Source organism: Meriones unguiculatus, chromosome 11 (assembly GCF_030254825.1).
Source record: "Meriones unguiculatus strain TT.TT164.6M chromosome 11, Bangor_MerUng_6.1, whole genome shotgun sequence".
NCBI lineage: Eukaryota > Metazoa > Chordata > Mammalia > Rodentia > Muridae > Meriones > Meriones unguiculatus.
The window spans coordinates 40,751,447-40,764,350 of NC_083359.1; the positions used below are offsets into that span (position 1 = coordinate 40,751,447).

Consider the following 12,904-nt stretch of genomic DNA (forward strand, 5'->3'; position numbering starts at 1 on the left):
TCTACCTCAGGAGGGGTTCCAGTAAATGGTAGTGCTTTTCAGCTACTTCTTTTCTTTTCATAAATAGGAAGCTATGCATGTGTGCTCAGGAAGGACTGTGAATATATATTCCATCTCAGGGGAATATATTACTTCAGCCTGCTCCTTCACCCTCATGGCTGATAGTCATGTATATGCAGCGTGTTCCTTCAGAAAGTTCTTTGAATTCTTTCTACTTAAATATATTCAGCCCTACCTTATTCTTAGTCATGGGTATCATAGAGTGCTTTTCCAGGATTGTTTCTAGGGAGTCCTGTCACAGGATATAACAACCAGAAGCCAGGTGACACTAAAGTTTTTCCATCAGGTCAGTGATTGGGGGAGGGGGGCATGTTTTGTCTGCTCTTTGGTTCTCAGTTATCATTGTAGGTATCTAAAAAAACACACACCCATTTACATTATTGGCCATGTGGGGCAAAGCTTTTATTTATTTATTTATTTATCTATTTATCTATTTATTTATGCTTATTGGCAAAGCTGCGCCCTGCAGCTTGGACCTGTCAGCTCTGTTCAGTCCGATGCCTCAGGTGTGCTCTGAGTTTGCTGGTACTCTCTCTGAAGTGGATAGAGTCTGAGCACAGGAAGAGATGGGCTCAATATGGAGAGCATTCTATAAAAATGGTTTGTTCTGTACTGTTTTAGTTCTTGGTACACAGTAGAGCCATAACTATGTTCATGCTACCAAATGAAATGTATGATAGCTATTATTTGGAGAAGCCTAAGTCAAGAACAGTTTTTTTTTTTTAAGATCTATTTATTTATTTATTTATTATGTGTGCAATGCTCTATCTGCATGTACACCTGCATGCCAGAAGATGACACCAGATCTCATTATAGATGGTTGTGAGCCACCATGTGGTTGCTGGGAATTGAACTCAGGACCTTTGGAAAAGAAGCCAGTGTTCTTAACCTCTGAGCCATCTCTCCAGCCCAAGAACAGCTTTTTATTAGGATCTGTATTGAAGACTTTTTCTTTTGTTTTTGAGACAGGGTTTCTCTAGGTAGCCCTGGCTATTTTGGAACTTGATCTGAAGACTAGGCTGGCCTCAATTTCAAAGATCTGCCTGCCTCCCTCCCAAATGCTGGGATTAAAGGTGTACACCACCACTGCCTGTCTGAAAATACATATTTTTAAAAAAAATATTTATTTATTATTTATGTATGAGTATTCTATCTGCATGAAAGAAGAGGGCATCAGATATCAGTATAGATATTTGTGAGCCACCATGTGGTTGCTGAAAATTGAACTCAGGACGTCTGGAAGAGCAGACAGTGCTCTTAACTGCTGAGCTATCTCTCCAGCCTCAAAATGAGATTTATTTACTTTTATTTTATGTGCATTTGTGTTTTGCCTGTATGTATGTCTGTATGAAGGTACCAGATCACCCGGAGCTGGAGCTGCAGACAGTTGTGAGCTGCCATGTGGGTGTTGGGAATTGAATCCAGGTCCTCTGGAAGAACTCTTAACTCTGGAAGTACTCTTAACCACTGAGACATCGCTCCAGCCTCTGAAAATACATATTCTTGAAGTTATTTTTCTGAAGAAATTTCTAGTACCCACTTGTGGTATTTGGGCATGTCAGTCAACAAAATTCTTTTTTGTTTGAGATAGGGAGTAGGAGGGGCTACACAGGGTCTCACTTTGTAATCTAGGATTGCCTGGAGCTTGGAGCCCAGAGCCTGCCTCTGGCTCCCAACTGTTAAGATTAAAGGTATGAAACAGGGTGCAGTGGCAGATGCCTGTAATCTCAGCACTCAGGGAGGTAGAGGCAGGGAGATCTCTGTGAGTTAGAGGCTAGCCTGGTCTACAAAGGACAGCAGCAGAGAAACCTTGTCTCACAAACAAACAAACAAACAAAAGATTATACTACCATACCTATTGGTTCTTAAATTTAGACTTTGACTGTGCTATGAGAACTTCCAGTAGCCAGCTGATTATGAACTTTTGAAAACAGTGGCTCAATTACTACTTACCATCTAATTTTGCTATTATTTTACCATCATGTTGGTATTAACTATTAGAACATACTAACACAGGCAGTGGCTCTCTAATATGTTTGTTAGTATAGAGTCCAATGTAACTTTAAATGTAACTTCAAAATCGTGTGTATAGGCTGAGCAGCCTGTGCATGGTGACAGTGACTTAACCAGATTGATCTCATTATTACATTGTGTTTTTTCTACCCAAAACCAGGTTGTTCTGGCCCGAGAACTGGCCACTTCCAGAGAATATGCCAGTAAGTATTAACTCCAGTGAGCTGTATGTCTGGGATTCAGGGACAGTGCCATGTTTCTATGTGTGGCAGCCTGGGCAGTGCCAGGGCCTGTGCTTGTTTCAGAGTCTGTGAAAAGGCCAGTCTTCTAGAGCATGAAAGCTTGAGTGGGTGGTTCTGGGTGGTTCTACAGCCTAGGTCAGTTACCTGTATAAATTACTATTTCTTTTACATTTTCTCATGTTAGTAAACTAACTTCTCTTTTACTTTAAGTTAAAATTCTGGAGAAGCGTCATATTATAAAAGAGAACAAAGTCCCGTACGTAACTAGAGAGAGAGATGTGATGTCACGCCTGGATCACCCCTTCTTTGTGAAACTTTACTTTACATTTCAGGATGATGAAAAGCTGTGTATCCTTTGCATGGTCAGTGCTGTCTGAAAACCACCTTGTGTTTTAGATTAGTGGCTACATTGTTCCTTGAAAGGAAAGGATACCTCATGGTCCTCTATGGGGATTGATATCCTTGGAGGCAACAGACAGTACCACCAGCACATGGCTGAGGCTCACTAATGTGCTGTCTCTGAAGGCAAAACTGGCCCACAGTGTTGAGGTGTTTATTGATAAATGTTGTATTTAATGGATTGTTGTTGTTTTAGCTGCACTGATGCAGAACTGTTCCCTCATTCCATTAGCAAATGTTCTGGAGTGTTTGTTAGGTGTTATTATTGGCTCCCGCTTTTGAAAAGTGAGGACCTGGGGCTGGAATGATGGCTTAGAGGTTAAGAGCAGTGACTGCTCTTCCAGAGGTCCTGAGTTCAATTCCCAGCAACCACATGGTGGCTCATAACTGGCTACAATGAGATCTGGTGCCCCCTTCTGGTGGCAGGTATATATGCAGACAGAACATTGTATATATAAAAATAAATCTTAAAAAAGAAAGAAAGAAAAGAAAAGAAATGTGAGGGCCTGAGAGGAAAAAATGATCTTGAGCCTCCTCAAGGCTCTTGGAATTGGCATCAACTTCTCCATACCCTCTTCCATCCTGAGTTACTGAGTGTGGTCAGAAGGACAACTTGACTGGGCATTTGAGAAGTTGGAGTGACTCAAAAGAGCCCAGAGTGGTATCCTCCTGAAGCTCTCTCTCTGTGGTAGGGTCACAGAGTGTCCTCCTGAAGCTCTCTTGTGTGCTGGGCTTGCTCAGCCCTACCTCCAGCTTCTTAGGGCTGTTCAGAATGTCTCTCCAGCAGATTCACTTTGCATGTGTGTTCATTGTTCACATTCCTCTTTCTTCTACTTTTTATTTCTTATTTATTGCCCCCCCCCAAGGTCCTGGAACTCACTTGTATACCAGGTTGTCCTAGCTCACCAAGGATCCCTCTATCTCCCAAGTGCTGATACTAAAGGTGTGCACCATCACACCCACCATCTTCTTTCCCTTTTAATAACAATTCTGGGTTTTTTTGCCTGATGTATATGCTTGTGCTCCCAACCCCACTTCAAAATATTTTTTTTATAGGGAGATAGGCAGAATGCTGATAAGGGAAGGTTCTGCCTTCAGGAGATTGAGTATACTTTGGGAGAGCTTGTGCACAGATGTTCAGGTAGCAGGGCGAGTTGGAAGGACAGGTGTGGTTGTCTGCAGTGTGAATCTTTGAGCCCTGTAGATGTATGAGGGCAGAAGCATGTGGGGTCCGCAGTGGGCCAGCTCTCTGAGCTGTGAAGTCCTGATACCAATTCTCTTTTTTCTCCTAGTGTGGAGGAGTATGGGGTTTGCTCTGACTCTGGTGGCTGTGGTCCAGACTGGGGGGAAGCAGAGTTAGGTGTCTGCTGGTGTTTGCCTTCAGAGCCTGGTCTACACTGTCATCTGTTACTGAGCCCACAGAGGCTGGGCAGTGGCTAGATTAGAGTAGGTTGTCATTTGATACATGTGCTGGGGCTTGTTTGCTGTCTGAGTGGGCCAGAGGGTGGCTGTTAGCAAAGCCTCAGAGGAGGTGATGTGCAGATAAGAGCTGCCAGCCAGTTGACCAGCTATCCAGAAGAAGCCTCTAGGAGTATTGGTGACTCAGGGCCACATGGAGACTTAGGGGCTGTCCTGTTGTAGCCTGGCCATCTAGTACAAAGGCCTAGTCAGAGGATTAGCCCATGAGCAAGTTGACAGTTGTATAGGCAGTTCTTGGGGGCAAAGTTGACAGAAGTGAGACAGTAGAGATCAACCAAATTAGCTTGTTTAGAGAGCATTGGTGGAAGGCCCAATAGGTTCCAGGAGAACAGATGTGTTGATGGTGATGGTCTTTAGAGCAAGTAGAGCTTACTGGTCTCAGTATCATCCCTAGTCTATCTCTGCTGGCATTGCTCACACAGCAGCTATCAATGGTCTCTTTATATTTTATTACATGTCTCTCTGAACCTGTGTTGGTTTTTCTTTCATGTCCCCTGTGCATGAAAGTCTTTTTTTTTTTTTTTTTTTTGAGTTTATGAAATCTGTCATTACCAGATAGATGGAAATTCAGGCCCAGACCTGAACTTTTCTGCCACTCCTCAGAACAATGTGTTTATTTTCTTGGTCTGTTACTAGTTAGCTTTGTGTCACTGTTACAAAATGCCTGGGAAGGGAAGAGACTAGTTTAGTTCACAGTTTGTAGGCTGAGTGTCCAGACGTCATGTGTGGTGTAGTCCTGAAGTATATAGGGGATAGTGGACTGTGTGTGAACAAAGAGTCACATCTCAACCTAGGAAGCAAAGTGAGTAGGTGTGGCTGGGTTTACTTCTTTCATGGCAATCTTTGAAGAATTCCAATGAGACCAGTGAGTCTCAGGAGCCCAGTGACCAACAGACATGTGCCAGTGAACCCAACTTCATAAAAATCGCACTATCTCACATTCCTACCACTTGGAGACCAAGCCTCGTAGTCACATGCACCCATGAGACACCCAGGTCATATCAAGACTGTGGATAGCAAAGACAGAATCACACATGCTTGCTTCATCTTCTGTCAGGGTCACAGTGTTAGGATAAGGACTCAGAAGCCAAACCAGAGTGTTCTTGCTATGTGATTTCCAAATGGGACCAGTCATGTCAGTGTAGGTGGAAAAAACACTAGGTCTTTGTCTAATGGCCTGTACTGTTTTGGGTCTAAGACCTAAAAGGTGATAATGGTTCCCCCACTTGCATGAGAATGAGATCTGGTGGCTTCTGCCTCCACTGCTAATCCTCACAATATACATTTTGTATTGAAAAAGAAAAATGAAACTTTTTGCATGAATAAATGCCCAGATTTGACACTGCCCTTCATTTAGTCATAATTTCAGGTGGGGAAGAAGGACCAGTCCTTGCTGGGTTTACCTTTCACAACCCTCAAGAGACTCAGGGTGAACCTATATCCATTTAGGACAGGCAAGATAAGGCAGAGCCTGGGGACACTTCTGCCATAGACTGAAAACAGACAGATTACACAGCGACTACTGATGGTTCTTCTTAGATACATTATGGGAACCTGGGAAAGTGAGTCCAGAGGCTTTTCCCTATCTTTGTATAGTCCTGACTTAATCAGAGCCTAAACAGTGGGGACCTTCTTTTTCACACACACATGAAGACCAAGAGGTCTCATCACACAGCAGCTTTCCCCCCCATTATTGTCAAGCTCTCACTTGCTTGTCCTTGTTATGCTTCATTTGTAACATAGAGTCAGGACCATTGCTCTGACCACAAGACTGGGTTCTGGTCCTGTCAGTTGTTTGCTTTGTGAACTTGAGTCAATTGCTTAATCTCTCTACCAGTTTCCTCCTCTGCAAATTGGGCTTGTAGCCCCCTGGCTCTGTTAAGTGAGGCACTTGGTTTGTGTTGCCCTGCCAGGAGCTCAACCAGTCTGCAGGTTTTGCTGCCCTGGAGCACTAATTATGGCCAAGAAGTTGGAGGATGTTTTTAGGGTGCATGTTATATTGATGAGGTCTATAAGAACATTCTGCAGTGGGGAAGGATATGACTGCAGAACCATCAGTCTGAGAAATAATCCCAGGCACCTGCTATGCTTAAGAGCTACAACTTGCCTCTGCTTCCCTCCTGAGCTAAGACCAATAGGTATTCCTCTCACAGGAATCAGGAACCAGTGAAGGGCAAATCAAATAAAGAGCAAAACCGTCAGGCTGGAAAGAGTGAGAAGTTACTTCCTGTTCCTTTGACCCTGTGACCAAGGCTGTGCCTTATATCTGGACTCCTAACTGGTAAGGCCCTGCTGCCAGCCTATGTCAGGCCAGAACTGGTGGTTCGACAGCATGTTTTAGTGTTTTTACTGCTGTGATGAACCACCATGACCATGAATAACTTGGAGAGAAAAGGGTTTATTTCAGCTTCGAGTTCCACATCACAGCCCATTACTGGGGATGTCAGGACAGTAAATCAGGGCAGGAACCTCGAGATAGGAGCTGCAGAGGCCATGGAGGAGTGCTGCTTACTTCCTCCTCATGGCTTGCTCAGCCTGTACACACCAGGATCACCCTCTTAAGGGTGGTACCACCCACAGCAGGATGCTCCTTCCTACCCAATCACCAATTAAGAAAATGTACCACAGACTTGCCTACAGGCAGATCTTAGGAACGGAGTTTCTCAATTGGGAAGTCTCTCTTCCCAGATGACTCCGGCTTCTGTCAAGTTGACATAAAACTAGCCATGACATGGCATCAGCCTTCGTTTTGAGGGATCAGACAGTCAGCTGGGCCTGAATAAGACCCTCTGCATTCCCCACAGTAAATGTTTCAGTTCTCTGGCAGACTTTGTCTGAGTTGAGAGGGGTAGGTGGTGAGAGATGAGCCTGGCTAGTGGAATCTTTATGAGTTTTGGTTGTAGTCCTGTCTTCTGGGTTTGTTTTCTTCCCTAGAGCCTTAGGTTCCTTCCTTGGTAGATGATAGCAGTGCCTTAGCAGACAACAGCCAGAATGGAGCAAGAAGTCCATCTTGGCTTCTTGTATGAGTTTCAAGCTTGGCCTAATCATTAGTCAGCGTTTGGGCCCCTGTGGCCCAGGCTGCCAGGGCGGTGTGGAACCTGGAGATGACTAGTAAGAAGCACAAATGTTTAGTACTTTGGAGGAAAATAGTCATTTGGATCTGTTATCTTTTGTTTTGTTTTGTTTTTGTTGTTGTTTGTTTGTTTTCAGTCTTCAGTCTCCTTTAGAGAAGGAAAGCACAAAAACAGGACATATTACATCATGAGAGTGCTAAGGAGTGGCTACTTCTCATCTCCCTAGCAAGTATTTCTCAAATAGATCACATGAACTGGAAAATTAAAATTGTTATAAAGTATGTCACTTTTATGCCCAGAAGGGCTGTTAGCATAGTGCATGAAATACAGCAAGTTCAGGGAAGGCTCACAGTGGTTACAGTCGCTTGGCGTTCTGTTAGAACTCTATCTTCAGAACTGTGTTCTTCTGTACTTTAAAGCCATCACATGTTGATGCCTTGGCCACGCCCTAGTGACTAACGAGTTATCTAGAGGCTTCCTTTCAAGTTCGCAGTGGCCTCTGGAGACCATGTGTCTAGAAGGGCACTTAGGCTGGGAGGTACTGTCCGTGGTTTTTCAGGGGCTGTGCTGTTGTCTCTAGATTCTGTGCTGGCACCCGGTCTTCAAGCCGGGTCCTGGATCTGATCCAAAGACAGGTGACTGTCTTAGAGCACAGGTACCTTCAATTTGCATTTGATGAAAAGAAAGTTCTTTCTGGGCTTTTAAGGTCATTCTTTTAGAAGAAAACGTATATTTTTCCATTCTTCCTTAACCATAAAATATTCAGATTTTGGCCTTAGTTATGCCAAAAATGGAGAGCTACTTAAATACATCCGCAAAATTGGTTCATTTGATGAGACCTGTACCCGGTTTTACACAGCTGAAATTGTGTCTGCATTAGAGTACTTGCATGGCAAGGGCATCATTCACAGGTAATGGACGCTGCCGCAGCTGGTGTGTGGTGATTACTGCCAGTGGCTCTGAGGCCCTCAGCAGTCCTCTGGGGTCAGCATTGGCTGGCTTTATACAAGTTGTGATGTAGGTGTTTTCAGGGGGTGGCTCACTGAGAAAACTGAAAAAGCCTGGAAATAAAAGGAACTTGAACTTTGAAACCTCATGTCTAAGTCATCAGTTCAACTTGGTGGTGTGTTTTCCTGTGACAGCAGCAGCTCAGATGTCTGGTGCTTTTTATTTTGCCAGTTTCAACTTTTGTATCTATTTAATAATTCTGGTTATATAAATATATTTATTGCTTTTTCATTTTGATAAAGGTGAATTAGAACTGTACTTTATGAACTAAAAAAATAAGTTCAATAAAATGTTACTAAAAGTGGTAGATGAAGCAGCGAGGGGGACCATTGGAAGCCAGAGCTGTTAAGAAGTTTGTAACAACTCACCTGCTATAAAGATAAGTGATAACAGTTGTGAAATGATTTGGATGCCTATATCCTGTGCTGTTGATACTTCTTTGATGTGAACTTTGAGCTTGTATTATTTGTTTTTAGTCTGTAAAGTTAAAATTCATCAGTTTATTTTGTTTCCATTAAAATGTGCAGCATGTGATAATGCTGCTACTTTAAACATTTCCTCTCAAAGGTAAAATTCTTTTACAGAGACCTTAAGCCAGAAAACATTTTGTTAAATGAAGACATGCACATCCAGATCACAGATTTTGGAACAGCAAAAGTGCTATCCCCAGAGAGCAAACAAGGTATGTTTGTTTGATTTTCAGCAGAACTCTGTTTTGGGCTTAAGGCCGAGAGCAACTTTGAGCAACATGTTGCGTTGTGCAGTCATTATCTCTAATACAGAGATCTTTTGGCTCCCCCCAGTGTGTGAACTCTAGTAGTAAGGGAAGGACCAAAGAAAGCCCTGCTAGTTCTTGTTCTACAGAACATCATATGAGGTCATTTGTGAATTTGGGGTAGAGTTGGTGGCACTATATGTCTTGTGAAACACATCCCTGGATTCCATTGACTTCCTCTCACCTATTCTTTTGTTTCCCCATCAGCTGCCTGTGATGGCCCAGGCATCCTCAGGAAAGTTCTAGGAAAATTATATGAGCTGATTTTGCGTGTTTATAATTACCAGCTTTACAAGTGCTGTCCAGAGTTAGTTTATAGCATTGGATCACATTGTGACAACTTTACTATCAGAGGAGTTGCTACTGAGAGTCCATTGGGTCAAGAAAAGTGGGATGATGTGCTGTCCCTCTGTCACTAACATTCTCATTGGGTAGAAACTGCCCACTCTGGAGGTATTTTTTTTAAAAAAAAAATTAGACTTGTGAGGACTGTGCAACAGCATTGAGTAGACACAATAATTCACTTATGATGCTGTCTTGGAGGAAGGAAAGTTGGTAGGAAAGTAGTTAATAAGTGACCTTGCAAAGGATTCTTGATTCTGAGATGCATGTGATTCGTCAGAGCTACCTGGCCTTTCTGCCTACACTTGGGGTCTCAGTGAGAGAAAAACCATTAAGGAAGACACTATGGGATATGGTTGACTATAGGCTTGGAGCACAGTTATGTTAGTGGAAGGAAGAGTTGATAAGCATTTTATCGTATGCTCTTTTATGGCTATGGCTGCTTTTTGGAAAAGAACATGCAAGAACACCGTGCAGCAGGCTTCTGGCTTGTCTCTACAAATAGTAAGCCAATACGTAGGAGTCAGACAGGATTATGGCTGGGGCTAAAACAGAACCCAGGTAATGAAATAGGTTCTGTTCACAAGGTGCTGTAAGAGATGGCCTACTGGTTTCCCTTCATGGAACCTTGCATTTCCTTCTACATGCTGTTCCCGTGCGTGTTCTTTTTCAGATGTTATCTGTTCTTTACCTCTGTACAGTCCTCTTATACTGGGAACATATCTATACCACCCTTTGGGAATAGCAAGCCTTGCCTTTGAGAAAAGAGGCTTCCTTTTTTGATGTAGTATTGTGCCCTTGTTGTCCCTTCTGTCACTGCTGAGATGCCCTGATACCTGCATCTTACTGACTCATTCCTAGTAAGTAGTAACCATCTTTCTGCCCAACAATGTTGATTTTATAGGCTTGGTATAACCTCATATTATAGCCTTGAATATTATCCATAAAGTTGAGCCAAATAGCCTCTGTATTTCTTAACTCTTGTGGGGAGAATCTCTGTTTTCCCATCATGCCTGCCTGAAACCTGGAGCTAGGGTGTAGTTGTGATCCTCAAGGAGCTGTTTAGTTAGGCTGTGCTTTGGACATTTCTTTCTTTGTGTAGATTTTCTTAAGAATCTGATAATTCAACACAAGACTAATAAATATTACTGCTCTGTAGCCACTTTAAAAGGTATAAAAATGTATCCCTGCTCTGTCTGTCAAATTGAAGCTGAGTTCTCATGCTCCTCATGGGTCTGGAGTGAATAAGGTGAAACCCTGATGTGAGTTCAGAAAACCTGGTATCCACCATGGAAGTCCCTGGACTGAAGCCTAAGTCTTATTGCCCTGGTACCCTGAATACCTAAGCTAGTGGTGACCAAATAGAGGATGATCTCTGATCTGCAGCTTTTTATTAGTACCTGCTTATGTGTTCAATGTATATTTAGTTGCTGCAGATCCAGCAATGCACACCATAGATAGGACCCCTGTCCTCACATCACTTCTGTAATGACAAGATGATGGCTGAATGTGATGAGTACTGCATGGGTACCACACATGCACATGGCACCCACTGCGGTTAGGTAAGAGGCACCAGGTAGATAGGATCCAGTAGGTATCCCTAGGTAGGGCCCATTGATGTCTCAGTTTATTCCAGATTACCAGCTGAGCTGACTACCAGGTCCCATCTGCTATAGTTAGATGTGGATACCCTGAAGAATACATAAGAGGAGCAGTGTGGTGGGGGTATAAGGATTGCATTTTCAAGTCTGACTTCTCCTTTTTTTCGCCCCCAACTTCCTAGCAAGGGCCAACTCATTTGTAGGAACAGCACAGTATGTTTCTCCAGAGCTGCTCACAGAGAAGTCGGCGTGTAAGAGGTAACCCATCTTTAATAAGCTGCCTTTTCCATCTCGGTGTGGTATCTGCTAGGTTTAGTCATGAGGAGTTACTGTTTGAAAGAGAGACTTGATTTAGTAGGCCTTAAATACCAAAGTATGAGCTTGGTACAGAATACATCCCTTAAAATCCAAGCGTCTCAGAGAATGAATTAGTAGGATCATGAATAGAAATCCAGTCAGGTATACATGGTAAAATCTTCCCTCTAAGCGAAAATGGTTGGACATGGTGGTGTATGCTGTTAATCCCAATACTCAGAGGCAAGTATGTCTCTGAGTTCAAAGCCATTTTAGTCTATATAGCAAATTCCAGACCAGCCAGGGCTTCATAGTGAAATCCAAAGAAGTTAGTTTTCTGTTTATTTATTTATTTTTAAACATTCTCTTTTTCTTGATAGGTGTCTATTCTACTTTTATAACTTATAATTTATTGCTGATTGTTGCCTTTTGGGTAGAGAGCTGGTCATCTTCATTTAGGAATGCTGCCCAGTGACCATATGGCTGGTATACAGCAGGCATGTGCTTGTTGTAGTGTCATGGGTTTTTTTTAGAGGTGCGTAGAAGCCCTGGAGGGACAGAAGGAATAAATTTCTAGCCCAGAGGATATAGTCCTGGAGTGAGGTTGTTTGAGAGATGCAGCTGAATCTTGGTGATGACCTCAGTCATGAATATTAGAAGTGTGCAGTATGTAGAGTGATGTAGAGACTGGCACTGGAACACTTTTGGTCTTCTTTTTTATGTGTGGGGGGTGTGTTGCTTACTTGTATATCTCTGTACCATGTGCATATGTGGTACCCATATTGACTAGAAAAGGAAAGGATGTCAGACACTTGGAACTAGAGTTATGGATGGTTGCAAACGACCATATAGGTTCTGGGAATGGAACCTAGCTCTTCTGGGAGAGCACTCTTAACCACTGTGCAGTCTCTTTCCAGCCTCCAACGGGGTAGGGAATCTGTGTATTCATTCATTCATTCATTCATTCATCTAGTTTGTTTGTTTGTTTAGAGATCAGAGGTTAGAGAGTAAAGAGGGGCCATTCTGCAGGGAGACAGTGGCCTGAGCCATGTGAGTCAAACTCACTGGCTTTAGAGACTAAGGAAAAACCTTAGGGTATGGGTTCAAGGTTTGGAGAGAGGTCCAGGAGACACAGTCTGTTCCTTGAAGATGTGGCTGCATGCTTCTTGTCTTGAGCTGAAGTGTTTTGTATCTAGCTGCCTTGCCGCTCGTGAGTTGTGAGCACAGGTGCCCTGCTCTAGCAGTTTGCAGGGCTTTCCTGACTATTAATTCTTCCCAGTGTGGTAAGTATGTCAGCACTGATAGGAAAAGAGCTGCAGGGTCTAGGGAGTCAGGCACATGAGCCATCAGCATTCAGGGGGATATACATGGATGTTTGCTATATGTAGTTCATGTCCTCTAAGATATATAAAACATGGGTGGAGAAAATTGTCTGTGGAGTCGGAATAGTATTTTGAAAGAGCCATCACTGTGTCACTTGCTTTTGAATTTTAAGTCTTGTGAAGCTCACCAAAATATTGAGGATCTTTTTTCTTAATTTTTAAATGGAAGGCCTATAAGTGGCAGCAGAACTGTAAAACAATTAGTCTTTATCATTTACTCCCAGGTATTTGCTTT

The 12,904-nt window shown here is 43.0% G+C and overlaps 1 protein-coding gene across 1 annotated transcript in view; it reads left to right on the top strand.

The window, feature by feature from the left end:
* The window catches only part of Pdpk1 (3-phosphoinositide dependent protein kinase 1), a 68,490-nt gene that overhangs the window by 31,712 nt on the left and 23,874 nt on the right, over nucleotides 1-12,904 (top strand). The window contains exons 3-7 of the mRNA XM_021644715.2: nucleotides 2,234-2,276; nucleotides 2,526-2,663; nucleotides 8,034-8,178; nucleotides 8,860-8,957; nucleotides 11,176-11,251. Of these exons, the coding sequence (XP_021500390.1) occupies nucleotides 2,234-2,276; nucleotides 2,526-2,663; nucleotides 8,034-8,178; nucleotides 8,860-8,957; nucleotides 11,176-11,251 (500 nt within the window). The remainder of the gene's footprint in view (nucleotides 1-2,233; nucleotides 2,277-2,525; nucleotides 2,664-8,033; nucleotides 8,179-8,859; nucleotides 8,958-11,175; nucleotides 11,252-12,904) is intronic.